Genomic DNA, 19,313 nt, shown 5'->3' on the forward strand with positions numbered 1-19,313 from the left:
CGCCTCAGGGCGGCCCGGCCGGTCCCGTGACCGCGGGAGCTGAGGGAGCGATGGGGGTGCTCCGGGCTGCGACCGCGCTGTCCGCGCTGCTGCTGGCCGCAGGTACGGGCCGGGATGGGGACAGGACGGGCCGGGCCGGGCCGGGCCGGGAGGGGGATAGGACGGGTCGGGCCGGGACGGGAGCGGCTCGGCTCGGCTCGGCTCGGCTCGGCTCGGCGCGGCGCGGCGCGGCACCTCCGGGCACGGCGCCTCCGGGCACGGCACTCCTGTGTCCCGCAGCTGCAGGGCCCGTGCTGAGCCGCACGAAATTGGCGGTGGCGAAGGACGGAGAGGGTAGCGGCAGTGCCGGCGGGAGCAGCAAAGCCTGGCCACCGTGGCCGTGGAAAAGCCTTATTGCTCCTGTGCACTGTTGCCTTCTGCCCTGATCCCTGAGATTAAGGGATGGAGTGTCAAAGGTCTGTTCCGTGTGCGAGATGAACAGTAGATTGACTGCGTAAGGTGACCAGACTTTATTGACTTCAGTTATGTTTTGGATTCCTTCGGAAGCGACCCTGTGTCTGCATGTGCTCTCCGTGGGGACTGTGGGGTGGTGCGGTCCCCGCACACACCCGGCTCAACGCGCTGCCATCAGTTCGGCTGCTCGGGTCAGGGAGCCAAGAGCTCCGAAGCCGCGGGTTCGATCCCCGCTAAGCCATTGGACTCGATCTTTTTAGGTCCCTTTCAACTCAGAATATTCTGTGATCCTTGTCGAAATTGCAGCTGGCTATGGGAGTTATTTCACTGGGGCTGTGCCTTCAGCCCAGGCCTTGAAAACACTTCAAGAACAAATTATTCCAGCAATTGGGCAGTTATTCTGGCGGCAGCTCTAAAGGCAGGCTCTGATAAGGCAGCACTTAATTACACACTTCATTCATTGACAATAACTCAGTTGTGGGTGGGGGTGCAAGTATAGGCAGGTTTCTTATAGTAATTTCTTTTAATAGTAGTAGCACTTCTAATTATCACAGCCAAGACTGAAATGTAATGTTTTGGAGCAATTCTGGTGGAAAGTCCAAAGCTGAGTCTTTTTACCTAGTTGCTTATTCTTGTTATTTCCCCTCAAGGTGTAGTTCTGAGGCAGCCCCAGGAGCCCAAAGAGGTGTGGGGATATGTGGAGGTTCGGAACAAGGCCCACATGTTCTGGTGGCTCTACTATGCAAATAACCCAACCAAAGACTTCACAGAGTTACCTCTTGTCTTGTGGCTTCAGGTAAGGTTTGGTGAGAGACACCTAAGCAATAATTCTTTCCATCTGTGGCTGGTTCAGTCTGATATCTGATATTGTGCAGCTCTACAGAAACAGAATTTAAAACTGCCTTGTTCTAAATGCCTTGTCTTGTGAATGTGGTGTTGGGGTTGGGAAAAATAAGGGTGATTTCATTCTGCAGTTGTGGGGTGTCCTCAAGTGCTCACCCTGCATCAAGTTTGATTGCAATAACAGAGGTTGTTCTTATCTTCATACAACAGTAGTGATTTTTGTGCATTGCAATTTCCCAGCTCCTTCCCTGGAGAGTTTGAAGTCTAAACAGTGTTCAGAGAGAATAAATAAAATAATCAGAGATTGAGGTTGATTTCTAAATGGAAAGAATCCTGGTTTGATAAAAGTGGTGGCATGTTCTCCACAGTACATTTCAGAAGTTAATGTTGAATAGAATCACTTAAGAACTTGTTCTTATTCTTTCTGGGTTATTTCATCAGTGTGAAACCCACAAGCTGTACATGCTGATCAAGCCAATGACTTGCAAAATCCCAGTTAGCAGAGAGTTAACTTTTGCACTCCATATTTGGGGAATAAGGTTTTGCAATTGTGCTCGTATAGCAGGCAGCTCACCAGAAGCTCTCATGAGAGGGTGATGCATTTCTGTTGAATTCTTGCTTTCAGAAATGTGTGTGCATAGCCCGAGACCACGGGGAACAGAGCCTGCTCTGTAAATTAACGTGTAGTGCAAAAGCCATTTCTAAAAATGTACAATCTGGCGTTCTACTTACTGGCTGCTTTTCTTACTGGCTACTTTTGTTCCATCTGTCCTATCTATGCCATGCTGCCTTTCAACATCTGTGTCATTTGATATTTCCCTGCAGGGAGGTCCAGGATCTTCAGGCTGTGGATATGGGAACTTTGAAGAGATTGGTCCATTAGACAAAGAATTGAAACCAAGAAATACAACCTGGGTACAGTAGAGTTCGGCTTCTAACTACTAATTACAAATGTTTGTTTGCTTGTGTAAGCAGATGATCACTACGCAAAAAAACACAGAACAATTTTTCATTTAAAGTTCAGTAGAACTATAATATTTCCAGTTAAAATATTGTGGTTATTAAATTAGCTTATAGGAATAGCCTTGAGAACTGAGGGGTAGACGTTAATTTGATTTAATGAAGTATGTCTATTCCATGGAACTGTGAAATGCACATGTCTGGGAGAGAGCAGGGAAATTGTAGAAAGTGTTCTTGCAGATCACAGCTTCATTGTGTGCAGTCACAGAGCTTTTTCTGGGTGGCTGGCAGTGTAAAACCTATGGCTTATAATTACAGGTCCAGTATGGCCTTCAAGGGAAAACAAATTACAGCTGCCTGTGAAGGTGGAAGTTTAATTAGAGCAATATATTTGTGCTCTGGGTTACCAATAGTCTGAAGTGCTCTGGAGTTCCCTAGGTGACCTCCCTCTGGATCACTGGCAGTTTTTGGGTGTATTTCTCATTACAGATTTGGCAAATTGAAGGACTTTATGTTGCACCTAATTTTTCTGCAAGTTTTTTCAGGGATTTGCTGGCTCAGTTAATCATTTGTGCTATCAAAACTAAGTTTTTTTGCTGGTGCTGAACTGAGGTTTTATACAAACCTTCTTTCTGCTTCTACAGTTGCAGGCAGCCAGTATCTTGTTTGTGGATAATCCTGTGGGCACTGGATTCAGTTATGTGGATGATTGTAGCTTGTTTGCCCAAAACCTTACCACAGTGGTTTCTGATATGATGGTTTTTCTTGGAGAATTCTTCAAGTGTAGAACAGAATTCCAGGTAAGTGAATTGAATTCTTGTTTATTGTTGTATTTTTCTCTGCTTTTAAATAGAATTCAAAAATAATTAGGGAACAGACTTCCAGATGAGCAGTGTTTTGCTGCTAGCTAGTGTGTGGTGCAGGTATAACCACTGTCTCTTCTTTTGCACATTTCAGAAGTTGTATCTTGATTTTGGGCTTGGTGAGATAAGCATTGGGGTGGATTATTGTCTGTTGAGTGATCCAAGCAGCATATATAGGATCACAGCTGCTCATAGTTCCAAAATACTTTAGAACCAACCCCAGCAAGTCACCAGGATGTTATGGAAACCTAGTGTGCAGCTTAAAATAAGAAAAACATTAAATGTTTGATGGTGAGAGGTGAACAGTGCCTGGGTGCTGTGGGATGTGGGAGATGGTTGGAGGTGTCTTCTGCCCTCCATGCAACGAGTTCCTTGTGTGGTTCTTCTCTCCCCAGACCATCCCATTCTACATATTTTCTGAATCTTATGGAGGCAAAATGGCTGCTGGGGTTGCTTTAGAGCTGCACAAGGTAAGTGCTTGGAGGATACAGTTCACTTTTCATTTCAAAAGGGGGGTTTCTACAAGTACTTTTATTTTCTGGAATACACCATCTCTATTTCCTAATTCACAGTGCCACTTACTTTTTTCACTTAAAGAAAACTGATTCTAGAGTCATGAATAGCTAAAATTTAATTTTTTGGTGTTTTGTTTTGTTTTTCCTCTTATTCACGAAGGCTGTTCAAAAAGGGACCATAAAGTGCAATTTTATGGGGACTGCTCTTGGGGACTCCTGGATTTCTCCTTTGGGTATGTTTAAACTCCTCAGACTGTTGATGATTTGTTGTTATTTTGTTTTGTTGGGTGTTGTAATCATTCCATGAGTGCCTGAACTCAAAAAGGCCATCCCTGCCTGAAGTGAATTAACTCTCTAGTGAGTCTGGTAAATCAAAAATAAATACTGCAGCCTTGCAAGTCTTCTTGTGACTAAAGAATCTCTTTTTAGAATGTATCTAGATTAGGAGAAATCAGAGAGCAAAGGCAGCAAGGAGCACACTTGTATCTGAAGTGGAAGGATGGCAAAATGTCCCTGCCCATCTCCACAGCCTCTGTGTTTTGTAAGATTCCTGTGCTGAAATGTGGCCACCAAGTGATTCACAAGGCTGCAAGTGAGATTTGTGTGTGGGGGATGATAAAAAGCAAATTAAAGGGCTCTTGCTCCTTCAGTGGTATTGGCAAGGGCAGGCTTCACAGATTCTCTGCAGCACAGAACAATACCAAGCAAACTCTTATCTGTCTGCCATTAGCTGATCCTTGAGAATTTGCAAACAAAGCTGTTATAAAACAGATTTGTTTTATAACTTAGTTTTTCCCTTGTGACTTTTCAAACAGATCAGTTTAGATAATTCCCATCCTCCTGTTAGACATCTGGCAATGTGCTGCAGTGCTGGGGGGAGAACATGTTGGTTGCTTTAAATAAATTTCACTGGTTAACTCATAAGGGGTTAATGATATTGCAGGATTTGTAAAGAACCTGCTCTGTGGTACATAACCTTAGGATTAAAGAGAGCTTACTGTACCTTTTTACTGATTAATTCATCTCCATTTATTTTTCTCATAAATATTGTTTCCCCAGTAAAGGAGAAGCAAGTTAAATCTTATGTCAATAATCGATTGCCAGTTTGATGTTTGAAATCTGTTCTGTTTGTTTAGACTCTGTGCTGTCCTGGGGACCCTACCTTTACAGCACTGTAAGTACCTTCTTAAACTCTTGGTCCTCACCTGATCCCTTGTGCTGCCACACAGTACAAATGAATGTTGAATTTTAAGATTATCTTGGCCTGAATAAAACCTCGAAAGCATGGAGGCTGTTAGCAATAAATGGATGTGGAATTGTAATTGAAGCTGTCCTTCTTTGTGTTTGTCTTCCAGTCTCTCCTTGATGATAATGGTCTAGCAGAGGTGACTGCTGTTGCCAAAGAAATAATGGATGCAATAAATAAAAATCAATATGGGCTGGCTACTGAGCTCTGGGGCAAGGCTGAAGGTGTCATTGAAGAGGTGAGATCTTTGACTAACATTAAGAACTAACTGCTGTCTGGGGAGGCACATGATTTCAAGTTATCCTTTCTATGAGTGCTGAGCTGGCATGAATTCTTCAACCCTCTGCCCAGTCATTTTTGCCAGGATTTGTTGTATCCCAGTGCTGATATAAAGGAGTGTTTGCTATGCCCTGCTGGGGGAGTGACAGAGAAAGTGGGCAGGACAGCCCTTGTGGTCTTCCAGTATTGCACTGAGGTTTCAGCAGACAACTAGTCCTCTTGACTCCACAGTTTCAATTTAAATAAACTCTATCTCCTGGAAAGCTTTGAATATTGAAAACTGCATCCACCAAGACACAAACTTGAAGTTAAGCACACATCTCTATTTGAAGAACTGCAGTAGGTGCACAGGATGGAAAGGAACCTCAAGTTATGCTCTGTTACTGTGGGTCACTGCATCTCGTTACTTAGAAAGTTCCAGCGTAAAAGACTGGTAAAGTTTTGCTTTGGTTTCTCCTGTTAAAAAGTTGCTACAAAATCTCATTCTTGGTTACCTCTCATTCTTAAATTCACATAAGGCTCTGGCTTCCTTGGACAGAAAGGCTAATCTGGAGCCACTTCCTTTTTTTCTTTTTTTGGGTATTTTTTGGTTTTTTTTTTTGCTGTGATTCATAACTGACAGTGCCTTGCACATAGTTGGTTTCACTTCTTGCTGTTCAGGAGGAGCTTTCAGTTCCTGTTTTACTCTTCAAATCTACTTTGCTTCCCCTCTCAGTTGTGGTGGTGCTGGCAGGTGAAGGCACTGCAGTTCTTGTGCAGTTGCTGTTGTGAGCTGATTTCTGACCTAAACATCAGAACTTTAAAAACTCAAAAATCAAGTAAAGCAGGGCTTCAAGAATCTGGAGTAACTTCTCTAATGGCAGCACTGCTCACATTTGTCCTTGGATTCAGGCAGCCTCTGTCAGCTGCATCAGGGCTGCCAGTCTGCAGTGCCTGGGCACATCCAGCTGTCAGCAGCTCCAGAAGAGGGCTGGCTCATACCCAGCATGTTCTCGAGGAAGCATTTTAGATTTTGGAGGTTTGTAGGTTGGAAGGATGTTGAGCAAGAGCAGCACTAAACCAGGCCTGGCAGAAGGGGCTGTCTAAAAGCATCACCTGGCACTGCAGCTCTCTGCCATGAGTAATGCAGGGTAAGACTTCCTGTAGCTTCACATCTGCTTCAGAGGAGTAAATAACATCTCTGGCACAACCCATGTGTGAACAATACAGGCTTGAGGAATCTCTTTCTCGCTTCTCAAAGCAAATGTAGAAATGAAGTTTTTTCACAAGTATCTTCCTGGTGTGCAGGTAAAGTGACCGAGTCCTTTATTTAGGATTTACTTTTTTTTTCTCTTTTTTCTTTTCAGGAAGGATTGTTCTTCGTCTCTGAGAAATGTTTTTATTAGTGTTACTGAAATTATCTTGTGTTTTCAGAACACTGACAATGTGAACTTTTATAACATCTTGACTAAGGAGGTACCAGAAGTGAAATCAGATGAACAGGAAAATTTCCATCTCAGTAAGTTGTATTTCAGTACTTGAACTTCTGAGGCCCTGTGTTTCCATTCACATCCCCTCAACCCTGACAGTGGAAAGAGCCTCAGTGTAGCACATCCTTAAAATGGATGTTGATATTCTCTCGAGCAGAACTTGTTTGCCGTTGCATAAGTGGAGACAGATAGGAATGTGGAACAACCCTATAGATGACACCTCCACCTATACATCCTGCACAAATTACAGCAAGGAAGCAGTCAGTATAATTGCAACGTTGTTTCATGACCTTTTAAGTTACTTCCTCTTACTGTCTTTCATTTCTGTCTTTAAGACAGGATGCCAGTGTCTCATCAGTAGAAACAGTCTGATTAAATTATTGCTCCATTATTTTTGTGCATCAATGTGAAAAACACATGTGCAGAACTTCTTTCAAGCTCTTTTTCTGTTGGCTTCATAAGGGAAGGTGAAATCAACTCCTGAAAGTAAAACACTGCAGATCAAAAATAACTGGTCTGTTGAGAAGAGCCAAGTGGTTAAAGCAGAAGCTGATGCCCAGAAAAGTGCAGTGTTAACTAAAAGCAGGAATGGATGGGGTCTTCCTGTATCATCCTGCCCTAAATAAGGGTTGACTTCAGTGGTTTCTAGTAAAAGTAAGCAAATCTGTCTCTGTGGTGTTGCATTTCCATTAGAAAAGGGTTTGTTGGCCATGATTGACACTGAAGATTGTTGTCTGTGCAGGATGGGGTCTTAAGTGTGCCACTGATCAAAGGGTGTTTGCTGTTTTTCAGTTCGGCTTTATCAGCGCCACGTCAGAAAAATGCACCAGAGCAGCCTTGATGAGCTGATGAATGGGCCCATCAGAAAGAAGCTGATGATCATTCCTGACTGTGTGAAGTGGGGAGGTACTTTCCTGTCTGCTAGTGTGCACCTGATGAGTTCATTGCCACTGTTTTACAGTATTGCATCCTGTAGGAAAATACTCTGGCATCTGGTCACATTCAATATCCTACAAATTCTTACCTATCTTTAGCCAAGTAACTAAAAATACAGGAGGAGAAATACAGTTCCTATATTTCAGGAACTGGTTTCTGTCTTTCATGTAGTCTTGCTGAAATTCCTGTTAGTTTTTCTCTGCCAGAAGTCTGGTATCATTGTTGCATCCTGTAGGAAAGTACTCTGGCAATATTCAATTGTCCTTGTCCATGGGGCTAAGGAGGGGATTTCTTCTCAGAAATGAAGATGTTGTGGGGCAGGCCTGTGGGTTCTGATTCTGCTGCTCATATCTATCTTTAGCCAAGTAACTAAAAATACAGGAGGAGAAATACAGTTCCTGTATTTCAGGAACTGGTTTCTGTCTTTCATGCAGTCTTGCTGAAATTCCTGTTAGTTTTTCTCTGCCAGAAGTCTGGTATCATCTGGCATTTTATGGAGGAGGGGGTGTAAAACAGGCTTAAAGGGTTGATGTGTGTGTAAATAGGAGCCAGAAACTACAGCACTGTCTATGAGCTCCAGTGGGAGCACAGCTGCTGTCTGGTCCTCCTGTTCCTCAGACTGATAAATCACTGCCACTTTTGGCTAGGATTGTTTTTTGGGCAGCTGTGAACTCCATTTTAAAGCCTTTAGCCCATGCTTCTGTCCCAACTTGGGGATGACATCCTTCATGACTTAAAATTTGTCTTTCTGGTTCCAACCAGGTCAGTCCAGACAGGTCTTTGAGAACATGGCTGAGGACTTCATGAAACCTGTCATCGATATCGTTGATCAGCTTTTGGCAGCCAATATCAGTGTGACAGTCTATAATGGGCAGCTGGACCTCATTGTTGACACCATGGGTGAGGAACTTCTTCACTGGGGGTGGAAACAGAACATGTGATGAATACAATGTGGAGCTGTCAGTATATTGATACCCAGATTTCTCCAGTCTCCTGTGCAAACCTCTTACCTAACTAGCAGTGCTTAAATACTACAGTCATAAATGAGCAGCACTTAGGATGTTTTGCTTATATCCCTCTGAGAGAGGCAAATCCTTTGCCTCCATTATACTGTTGAGAAATGGATCTGCCACATCAGTAATTGCTTGTTTCAGTGAAGCTAATAATTCACTTAATCCTCCTGGATAGGCACATAGATGTGTATGTGTGCATGCTCATTCATAGGCAAAGAATGCTGGTAATTAATGAGGGAGGGTGCAGTGATCACACCTGCTCTCATTGTAGGCTCCTGCACACCTTGGGCTTTGTTTGCTGCTTGCAAGATGCTGGTTTGGTGCAGGGGTAGTTTGGGAGCCAGGCCAAGTGCTGCTGAAATGCCTAACAAGGCTGCTGTGTGCCCTTCTGCTCATCTTTTCTCACCGAGTTAAAGAACCTGCAGTCACAGACTCCACAAACACCTTCCTGTGTTGTGAAAGGCTTTATTCCTTGTATGTCTCTGTCCACTTAGATAGTCAGATGCCCTTCATGAACAACACAGCAATCAATAAATCCAGGAAGCATGGTATTTAGGCTGTCAAAACAGATTGGCAGTTAGTGATGCTCCAGTTTATCACATTTTCATCTAAAATTGAGCTGTGGTTAACATGTAAATTCTTCCAGCAGTTCCCAGGCAGGCTAAAGCTTTGTCCCCCTTGGAGTCTTAGAATTGATCTTGTTGCTGTCTTGACCTCCACCTTCTCTAGCAGCACCTGGAAACAGAAAGCCTTTTCAGCCTCCTCTCAATGAGTGTCCAACAAAGAGAGAAACAGTGCCTCTTCTGATTTCCAGGAGGGGGACTTGGTATGGCTGATCCTTCTCCATGGCAGGACATTCAAGGTGTTTGAGGTGCAAAGTGAAATATGTTGGAATTTCTAGGGCTGCAGAGCCTCCAGGAAGCACATGTTCAACTTGTGCAATCCTAAACCCATTTCATACACACCTTCACTGTTCACTTATTCCCTTCTCCCCTCCATTGGTTTGTTTCAGTTTGTCCTGAATTTTCTTAGGCATAAGAAAATTTGTTTTAGGATCTGAACACACAGACTCTGTGCTAACTTCACTGTACTAGTTCAGGGCGTGCCCAGCTGAACTGGACTCCCAAGCTGCTGTGGAACCAAGTATTGGTAATTTCCAAGTATTGGTAGTCAGTGCTGTCTCTTATTTCCAACAGGGCAGGAGGCATGGATCCGGAAACTGCAGTGGCCTGACTTGGAGCAGTTCAGCCAGAAAAGGTGGAAGGCACTGTATGTGTCTCCAGAATCTGCTGAGACAGCTGCTTTCCACAAGGCCTATAAGAACTTTGCTTTCTTCTGGATTCTCAAGGCTGGGCACATGGTAAATAATGGAGTCCTTGGGGTGGAAGGAGACTGAAGGTGTGTGTGGCTGCTCTCTGCTTCCTTACAGCAGCTGCTTATTCTGTGCTTTTCTCCTTGCTAGGTACCAGCTGACCAAGGAGAGATGGCACTCAAAATGCTCAGGATGGTGACTCAGCAGCAGCACTAGGGAAGGGAGGACACCTGGTCTGACTTCCTGTCCAGCAGCAGGGCTCTGGAGGAGTGTGAATCTGGATCCTGAGCCAAAGGAGGCACAGTGGCTGTTTGGGCACACAGCCTCCATCATCTTGCTGATACTGTGCACAAGTGCTTGTGGAAAGGCGTTTTTTTCCTTGAATGAATTATTGCTTTTGAACTTTTTAAGCTGTGATTTGCTGCCTTAACACTGTTCATAAATGACTCTTCCAGAGGGAAGTCCCCTGTCATAAAGAACAAGCCCTGAACCTTTGCCTTGGAAGGATTTTGTGCTCTTGCCCTTCCCTGAATGCTCCTTTGTCTGTTTGCACACCAAGAGTAAAACTGATTTGACTTCATTTGCTCTGTGTTCCTTTGGGAGAGCTGCTCTGCTTCATGAGGTTGTGGAATGTTCCTTCCTTTGTCCTCAGGCTTGAGTCACCTGGCTGGATTCAAGATGAAGACCTGGAAATGCCAGGACAGAGGACCTGCCCTAGAGGTCACAGTCCATCTCATCTTGCTGAGGTGCCTGAATTAGGATCCAGGATTCTTCAGACTTCCTGTGCTCTGGAGAGAGAAAAACATCCCACAGAGGAGGATTTGTCCCTTTTCATCTGACCATTTGTTTCTTGTTTCCATTCTTCTTAATGCCTACTACTCAAATGTTGCCTTTATCCTTCACACCTAAAGCATATCCAGCAGGAATTCCTGCTTTTCTGTATCCTGAAGCAGAAGGCCTGTTAATACCTTCTTGTACCAAAGAGTCCCAACAGACAGAAGCTTCTTAAAACCTTCTGGGTTTAGCCAGAAAGAAAGGAGCATTATTTAAGCAATAACAGTATAATTCTGAAATATTATAGGGGTGTTAAAAAGAAGGATATACAAAATCTTAATCCACGTCTTTTGGAGAGAAGTCTTGCAGACACCTATTATTTTGAAACATTTCTTTTTAATAATACATAGTCAAGAAGAGACTTGGTCAGGCACAACAGCTCCTTCCAGCTCTCAGAATCCTAAATAAATAACAACCTCTCATTTACTCCAGCCACTGAAACTGTCATGAAATAGCTGATAGCATTGTCTTAGCAAGAACTGAGGCACTGTCCTGGTTTAGGGCAAATTTGTGACCCCAAAAGGGGTCCCTCTAGAAAGCAGATTCAAACTCTTCCCTCTACTGGTTTGGGAAAAGATTTCCTTGGAGAAAAGTGGGGAAGCAGCAGGGAGGTTTCTGGAATGTACCAAGAAGAGAGGTTTGGCCCCAGGGGATCTGGAGGACTGTGGGATGTGGAAGAGGAACAAATGTCGTCCATTCACCGTGGCTTGACGTTTTATTCCCCCTGCCAGCCTCGGCAGGTGGGTGCCTTGGGTTGGTGGCAGACGTGCAGTGGAGTGACCGGCCACTCGGTGGAGTAAGGAGACCTCGGAATGCCAGGGGAACGCTGGCATTGGCATCTGGCTGTCCCTGGTGCTGTCCTAGGAACACCAGGGAATATTCGTTTGACCCTGTGAATTGCCAGTGGAATCGGATTTATGGGAACCTCCGCAGAGGATTGTTTATTTTAGCCCTAACTTCGGGAGAACAGGTAGTTTGGTCTTTGTGTAGTATGTGTGCTGTAAGAAGAAACAAATAAGGCATTAATATGTTTGAATTGAGTGCAGTTGCTCTCTAGCTGGGCTCATCTGACAGGGTTTTGCTCATGCCTAATTCATAATCTGGAAAGAATGCTGTTGAAATCAAGCAAGAGCATTCATACTGTGTAAATTAATCCAGTAAAAGTTTTACAAGGTGAGGTCCTATAGTATTAAGAAAATTTCAAAGGAAGATCCTTGCTTGTAGAAACATTTCTACAAAATTTTTAAGTTTTGTTCTTGCTGTTTAACATTTTATAATAGAAAAATAGATTAGAGGAAAGGCATTAAAAAAAATCAAGTATTTTGTTTCTGTTCCAAACTCAAGCTAGTCTGAGAAAATGCCATTATCTCTTAAGTAATATCTTTAAGTTCTCAGGGGCAAGGGTGTTAATAAGCTGATTATTTCTGCCTGTTACCTGTTTTTTGTGACATTGAAAGAGAATGTCCAGTTGATAAAGTACATCTATTATCTGTGGTTAACCAGAGCAGTCAATGGGAAACAGGATTTCATTCAAAATACAGTAAGACTACGAGAAGCCAAATATTCAAGGAAAGCTATATTGTGAGAATAAATAAAGAGAAATTGTGCTCTGAAGCTGTTCTTAGGGACTGGGTCTCTGGATGTGACTGGAACACAACCAGAATTGTATATAGGGCCATCAGCCCTGGGGAGTGCCCTCCTTAGACAGTGTTTCTGACACCAGATTACAGTTTGCTATCTGAGTGGAACTGACATTGATGGAAAAGCAGCTGATTGTAAAGAAATCCTGCAAATGACAGCCATGGTGTGTGGTATGCAATGAAATATTTCCTCTTGATCTATTTATTCTCAGCATGCAAATATGGTAGCACTACCACTAGTCATATTTCAAATTCTGGAAGGAAACTAGAGTGGCACTATGTAAAATATTATTTCACATAGTTCATGAGTCAAATGGAGAAGTTGCCAATTATCTCTGATTAAACAGGCAGTTAGATATACCAGTAAGGAGAAATACCCACTGGTGCATGCCCTACCTCAAAGTGGAGAGGCAGGGATGAGCAAGGAGCAATGCCAGCTACACCCCTGGAAATAAAAAACAACCTCCTGGATTCAGCCCTAAAAACTTCACCTTGGCAGAGCAGCTGCCCAGCAAGTGGGTGCCAAGTTTTTGGTTCATTGTCCTGATTTTAGTCCCCATAAGACACCCCCGGCTTTAAGATCACAGACCCTACTGACAGCATCTCTCATCCCAGTTCTCCCGTGTTCAGTGCTATCAAATCATCTCCCAGCTGTCAGATATTTGCTCCACATATTCAGCTCTCTGTAATGACAGCTTCTACAACCTTTCCACCTCTCTTATCAGCTTCATTCCAGTGCTTGCTGCCAATCTGTGGCAGTTCTTGGACTTCAGCACTAATTCCCCAAACACAGTGTCTAAACCCAAATCTGCATCCACCCCTTCCAAATTAGTGCAAGATTGACACAGATTTTAATGATGACAGTTTTGATCTAAATCCATGTTGCCCCTTACTTGCCTAGACCAAGTTCCTTCATCTTCCAGCAGAAGATAAAGGAGAGTCAGTGGAAATTAACTGGATTTCATGAAACTGAGCACAACCCCTCTGAGGTGTGGGAACTCTTCCTCTGGTCATGACAAACAGGAATATTCTTTTTTAAAATTTTTTCCTACCACAATATTTATTGTGACTCCACTTCCCAGTCTGGGCCTGCTCAGCTGCCCACCTGCACACAGAGAGGGGAGTCAGACAAGGAGCCACTGAGATAATCAGTGACACAGATGTGCTCTGAGCCTTTGAAGAGGCTGAACTGACTTCAGAGCAGTTAGACTAACAGGAGCTGATTCCACACGGGTGTCTTCCCACAACTCCAAGGGCCACCACCTCACATATTTTTGAATAGGTGTCCCCAAGGGGTGTGCTGAGCTCAGTCCCCATATAAACTGAGGAGTTCAAGGGTCTCAAGATAAAAGCTAAACATCCCCACATCTCAAGAATCCTGCTCTAACTAAAAAGCTTCAGAGAAGATTGCTGATCAAATATTCTGCTTCCCTTTTTCCTTTCACATCTCCTCATACCTCTTCAGAAATTCTTTGCTTCCCAAGGTTCATATCTGATCTCTGCACTTTGATTTTTTTTTCCCCTCAGACTGGAAAGACCGTTTAGTACATCACTGGGGGAAAGGAGAACTCTTCTGTGATTTTCTTTGTAAAAAATAACAGAAGATCAAAGTGGCAGAGGCTCTGGACCCAGCTCCTTATCTCTCTGAGGGTGGATATGTGGGGAATTGTATTGCTGTCAGTGTGTTGTTGATTGACAATTGATTTGCAGGCTACAGGGCTGTCAAGCCAGCCTCTTTCCAAACCCTGAATTTGCACATAAAAGTGATGAGAGACTCATGGTCAAAGAAATAAAACTTCCTGAGAACACACCTGGTTTCTAAAAAGAGATAAATTTGAGCAGATTGCTCTAATCATGGAATTTTCAGGGTTGTTAAGGGCCATATGGACCTCTCCTACTGCAAGAAGCAAATGAATGGATACTGTCTCGATTCAAAACCTGCTGCACTTACATGGTCATTTTAGCTGGACAGCTTTATCAATCACCTACAGGACGTCACTCAGTGATTGATGTTCACCTGCACTTAGCATCTACAGCAGGAAAGGAGTGCTGGCAGAGGCAGTGAGTACCTGAGCCGGACTCAGCCAGAGCTCCTTCCTCCCCAGGAGCTGGAGTCATCATGCCTGAAGAAACAGTGCAGAAACCAGATCCATCCCCAGCCTCCCCTCTGTCAGCTCACAGCTGTGGGCTTCAACGGCACTCCAAAACACTCCTGAAAGAAAGAAAAGGGGCAGAACAGAGAGATAAATTAAAACCCAGCCATGGAGCACAGCAGTTGTGGGCAGCTTTAACGAGGAACCCCGCAAAGGCAGGGACCTCCTTTAGTTCCCCCGCAAAGGCAGGGACCTCCTTTCGTTCCCCTGCAAAGGCAGGGACCTCCTTTCGTTCCCCGCTCTGCCTGGTTAAAGCGGGGCCGGGCAGAGTCAGTGCCCAGGATCCCTCCCACGGCTCTGCCTGCTCGCTCGAGCGCAGCGCAGCGCGGGGAGCTGCGCTTGTCCTGCTTTGCCTTAATTGCCCCTTAACTCTCTACACTCGGCTTTCCCCCTCTACCCTGGAACTATTCAGACCAGGCTTTTTCTAAGAAAAAACATTTCAGCGTGACTGGTGTTTTGTTTGGGGTACCGGACTGGGATACAGAGCAGTGAAGGGGCTGCAAACGGGGCCGTGCGCTGCCGCAGAGCCCGGGGGGTGCCAGGCCAGCGGCGTCCCGGGCTGCTGCTGCCCTCCTGTCCACCCTGCCCCGCTCCCTGCCCGGCTTCCCTGCCATTGCCACTGTTCCCACACCCCGTCCCGCTGTCCCCGGTCCCGTTGTCCCCACTCCCCCTGTCCCCGTCCTGCTGTCCCCGGTCTCTGTGTCCCCGCTCCTGCTGTCCCCCCCGCTCTCTGTGTCCCCATTCCCGCTGTCGCCCCCGGTCTCTGTGTCCCCAGTCCCGCTATCTCCCCGGTCTGTGTCGCCGGTCCCGCTGTACCCCCAGGTCTCTGTGTCCCCACTCCCCCTGTCCCCGGTCTCGCTGTCCCCGGTCTCTGTGTCGCCGGTCCCGCTGTACCCGGTCTCCCTGTCCCCCCGATTTCTGGTCCCCGCTCCCGCTGTCCCCGTCCCGCTGTCCCCGGTCTCTGTGTCCCCGTTCTCCCGGTCTCTGTCCCCCCGGTCTCTGTGTCCCCTCTCCCCGGTCTCTCTGTCCCCAGTCCCGCTATCTCCCCGCTCTCTGTGTCCCCGGTGCCGCTGTCCCCTGTCCCCGCTCTCTGTGTCCCCAGTCCCGCTGTCCCCTGTCCCCGCTCTCTGTGTCCCCAGTCCCGCTGTCCCCTGTCCCCGCTCTCTGTCCCCGCTCTCTGTGTCCCCTGTCCTCTGTCCCCGCTCTCTGTCCCCGCTCTCTGTGTCCCCAGTCCCGCTGTCCCCGCTCTCTGTCCCCGCTCTCTGTCCCCGCTCTCTGTCCCCGCTCTCTGTGTCCCCTGTCCCCGCTCTCTGTCCCCGCTCCCGCCCGGCCCCACCGGGGCCTCCCAGCTGCCCGCGGCGCCCCCTGGCGGCGGCCGCGCCTCCCTCAGCGCCATCCTCCAGCTCTGCCCTATTGTTCTCCCGCCCGCCGCTCCCTCCCTCCCTCCGCCGGGGCTCGCGTCCTCCCTCCGCTCTCCTCCATCCCTCCCTCCATCCCTTCCTCCTCCTTCTCGCCGTCGCTCCCGCCCCGCTCCCCGGAGCTGATGTCACGCACCCGCTGAAGGCGCGGGCGATCATGGCTGCTGCGGCCGCGGCCGTGCCGCCGGCCTCCAGCTAATGCCCGCGATGGAGCCGGCCAGCCTGCTGCGGTTCCTGCGGAAGCTCAAGGAGGTTTTCGATGTGTGCGATGAGGATGCGGACGGGTTCATCCGGGTGGAGCACTTCGTCGCCCTGGGGCTGCAGTTCGGCCAGGGGGATGAGGTGAGTGCGGCGGCCCGCGGCCCCCGCGCAACTTTCACCTGCTGTGTCCGGCCGGACCCCGCCCGGGCCGCCCCTCACGCACCTGTCCTCCCCGCGGCTCCCGTCCCCTCGGTTCGTGCCTGAGGGCAGCCCGGTGCCGCTCCTCGCGGGGTGGCTCGGGCTCCCTCCGTTCCTCGGGGGGTGCCGGAGCCCTGCCGTGGCGGCCTGGAGCCCCTGCCCTCAGGGCCATCAGCCGCCTTCCCTTTCCCGTGGAGCCCTCCCCAAAGACAGCCCCGCTCCCTCTTTCCCCGGGGTCCCGGAGCATCCCTCGGGGCAGCCTAGACCCCTCGGGTACAGGGACGGTTCCTTTCGAGGGCTGTTTTTATTCCGGTTTTTGTCCGTCCTGGCTGAGCTGAGCTCGGTGGGGCTCTGGGAGCGGTGTCCGGATAGTCAGGGAAGCACCTGTCCGGGAGCCCCAAACCGCCCGGGATGGCTCGGGAGCGAGGGCTGCGCTCATCCCTGCACCCTCCAGCCCTTCGGTGACACAGCGTAAATCTGGAGTCGCGCCACCGGTCTCGGCAGAGCGTTGCGTCAGTGGGACCGCTGTGAGTCGTGACATCAGTGGAGATGGGAGTGGGATTCGGGCCAGAGGCAGCGAGGGCAACGCCGTGCGCTGGTTGGAAACATTCCCTTCAGTCATTCAGTCAAGGGCTGCAGCTCCAGCGAAATGAACCAGCAAGAAACGCTTTCCTAGGAGAGCTCTTGGGATGTTGCACTTCACTGTTCAATGCTTTGCGATGTGCCCCAGCAACTTTGGGTGCCTGGGAGGAGTGAAGCTGGGCCTGTGATGAGGTTCAGAAAACCGGTGTCAAACAGCCTTTTAGAGTACAATAAAACAAATTAATGTGTGGAGCTAATAAAACAGTGGTTTGTAGAGGGATGCCAAAGAGGAAGCAAAGCCAGAGTGAATTCAAGTAATTGTTGGAGCAAATTCTTATTTCTAGCTTGCCACTCGTAGTGAAACACAGCTTGTGAATTAAATCAGGAAATCAGGAGACAGAAGGCTTATTACTTACAGATAGTCACAGGTCTTAAACATTTTCTTAATGAGAAGATGCAGTTTGTGGTTTTAACAAGCAAATTAAGGAGAAATGAGTAATTGTAACAAGTTTTATTGATTTCGGGTTTATTTCTCTCTTGTATAATTTTATATAAACTAATAGAAGTATTTTTAAATCCTTATTGCCAGATAAACTGCATCCAAATTGCTTTTTGGAGTCAGATTCAGTGGCTTTCTTGTGCAGCACTGAGGAAGACTGACAAAATTCCACTGGCTGCTCTGCAGCAGGATGACACTGATGGTCATAACAATCATTTTTGGTTTTAGAAATATTTCAGGTTGCGAGAGTGGAGCGGTGTTCTCTAAGATGTGACAGAGGGTTCAGGTAATAATCTGATAAGCTTAGAGTGAATTGGAGTATATTAGTAGAAAAATATTTAAATAGAGAGAAAGAGAAAACTGGAAATCCCAGTAAAGACAGGGCTGGAAAAGTACCAGTTGTCAGTGATCGTTTCAGGATGGGCTGCCTTGCTGGGCAGGCACAGGAGAGAGTGCCAGTGCTGAGAAATGCTTGCTTTGTATTTCGTTCAGTTGTAACTGGCAGTGTTTGATAAGATATTTGTAAAACTGGGACAGAGGAGTCTTATCTCTATGTCATACTTCTTTATCTATCAGTGTTGTAATATAACTTGTTCTGGTTTACTTCTCCGTGCCTGGTATGGTTGGTGTTGGAAGGCCCTTGACTTCAAAGGAGCAGCTGAGTAAATGGGATTTGTAAATCACCCAAAGAGGTTTGCTAGTGAAATACAGAATCAATTTTCCAAGTGCAAATTTACTCCAGGGCAACCACTGTAGGTGAACTGCTCTAGTTTAAAGGCTTGTTAAAAGCGAACTTTTTGTGTGATGAATCACAGTTGATGTTTGGAGATGGTGAGAATTTACTCTCCCAAGTAACACAGCACTTCCTACCTTGCACCTGCAGGAACACACCAAGTTCTGTGTGGAAATGCATCTCATGAAGTTAAACTGAGGAGACACTGTTAGGGAGCAGTTCCCTTTAACACATTAGAACATATTTACTGTCAATGACAGTTAGTTTCATTTTTGATTGTGCTAAACTTCTTGGGCCTCATCCTTCTGGGCTCCCCTTACATTCAAAAGAAATCTTTCCATGAGCATCAGTGGAAGATTGATTTGCCCTCATGTGCAATGATATATAAACAGAATATTATTCTGTTTATAGAGTTCATCTGGCCACAGGAATGCTATTTTGTAGCACTGTGTACTGAGTAATTCTGATACTTACCAGCAGTAGCCTGGGGTCATGCCTGTGAAATGAGAGAGTATCTATGAAGGGCATACAGATTTCCATCTCTTCTCTACCTCCTCAGAGCCACCACCATCCAAAGTTTGGAGTGCACAAATTCTTAATACTAACTTCAGTAGGGTTTATAGGGCATTTAGCCTTTTCTGGGTTTTTTATTCCTCTTTCTGTTTTCTTTTTCTTTCTTGTGTGTGGTGTGTAGTCAACATGCTGAATGTTATTATTCCTGAAAGATAACAACTCTCTGAAAACTGCCCCAAGGCAAAATTGTTGCAGCAAGGCAGCAGCTTTCCCTTCAAGCAAAGCACTCCTTACCTGCACAGTCACAATAATAAACTGTAATGTTTCTGGTTAACGTTTTTTTCTCTTTTATTTTAATGGGTTTTGAAACCTCTGCTTCTAACAGGTTCTAGCAAGTTTGCTTGCAAGCTTTTGCTTTGCCCTGCAAAGCGTGTGGTTTAACTAGAGGAAAAAAGGATTTGGTTGTGTTGATTTGGCAGAGCCAGGAACAGAACCAGGTCTCTAAATTCCTGAATTTAGAGCAGACCTGACTGGCTCTCAAGCACTGCTTGCATATACAAACAGTTGTGGAACTCTGCTTTTAGGCAGTTGGGCATTCTGGCCTCTGTTCATCCCATCTGACTGTGGGCATTTAACTGAGTTGTCTCCATCAA

At 46.4% G+C, this 19,313-nt stretch overlaps 2 protein-coding genes and 1 long non-coding RNA gene across 5 annotated transcripts in view; 2 read left to right on the forward strand and 1 right to left on the reverse strand.

Annotated features, from left to right (window-relative positions):
- Positions 1–3: 3 nt before the first annotated feature.
- Positions 4–10,469, forward strand: SCPEP1 (serine carboxypeptidase 1). Its single transcript, XM_039716430.1, has 13 exons — positions 4–102; positions 1,104–1,249; positions 2,122–2,211; positions 2,901–3,056; positions 3,515–3,589; positions 3,795–3,867; positions 4,771–4,808; positions 4,990–5,118; positions 6,573–6,657; positions 7,421–7,534; positions 8,327–8,464; positions 9,774–9,937; positions 10,040–10,469. Exons 1-13 carry the CDS (start codon positions 51–53, stop codon positions 10,103–10,105), a joined length of 1,326 nt encoding a protein of 441 aa, XP_039572364.1. The 5' UTR covers positions 4–50; the 3' UTR covers positions 10,106–10,469.
- LOC120505672 lies at positions 10,260–15,113 on the reverse strand. Of its 2 annotated transcripts, none has more exons than XR_005628271.1 (2): positions 14,433–15,113; positions 10,260–10,677 (listed from the first exon to the last, which is right to left on the reverse strand). It is a non-coding gene; the product is annotated as an uncharacterized LOC120505672 (long non-coding RNA). The 2 variants fall into 2 exon arrangements; XR_005628270.1 differs by having other exon boundaries at positions 14,381–15,113.
- An 841-nt stretch (positions 15,114–15,954) lies between these two features.
- The window catches only part of RAB11FIP4 (RAB11 family interacting protein 4), a 112,670-nt gene continuing 109,311 nt past the window's right edge, over positions 15,955–19,313 (forward strand). Inside the window, exon 1 of one of the 2 annotated variants that reach the window (XM_039716422.1) lies at positions 15,955–16,276. In XM_039716422.1, coding sequence (XP_039572356.1) covers positions 16,133–16,276 — 144 coding nt within the window. In that variant the 5' untranslated portion in view covers positions 15,955–16,132. The remainder of the gene's footprint in view (positions 16,277–19,313) is intronic. The other variant, XM_039716420.1, reaches the window with a different exon arrangement.

The sequence above is a fragment of the Passer montanus genome, unplaced genomic scaffold, assembly GCF_014805655.1.
Source record: "Passer montanus isolate IOZ18808 unplaced genomic scaffold, ASM1480565v1 scaffold35, whole genome shotgun sequence".
NCBI lineage: Eukaryota > Metazoa > Chordata > Aves > Passeriformes > Passeridae > Passer > Passer montanus.

What these genes read in the sequence shown, in the direction of transcription:
- SCPEP1 (XM_039716430.1), top strand. Translation starts at nt 51, where the DNA reads ATGGGGGTGCTCCGGGCTGCGACCGCGCTGTCCGCGCTGCTGCTGGCC. An exon ending in CTCTTGTCTTGTGGCTTCAG is followed by an intron (nt 1,250 to 2,121) that starts GTAAGGTTTGGT and finishes ATTTCCCTGCAG; the next exon opens with GGAGGTCCAGGATCTTCAGG. An exon ending in TTGCTTTAGAGCTGCACAAG is followed by an intron (nt 3,590 to 3,794) that starts GTAAGTGCTTGG and finishes TTATTCACGAAG; the next exon opens with GCTGTTCAAAAAGGGACCAT.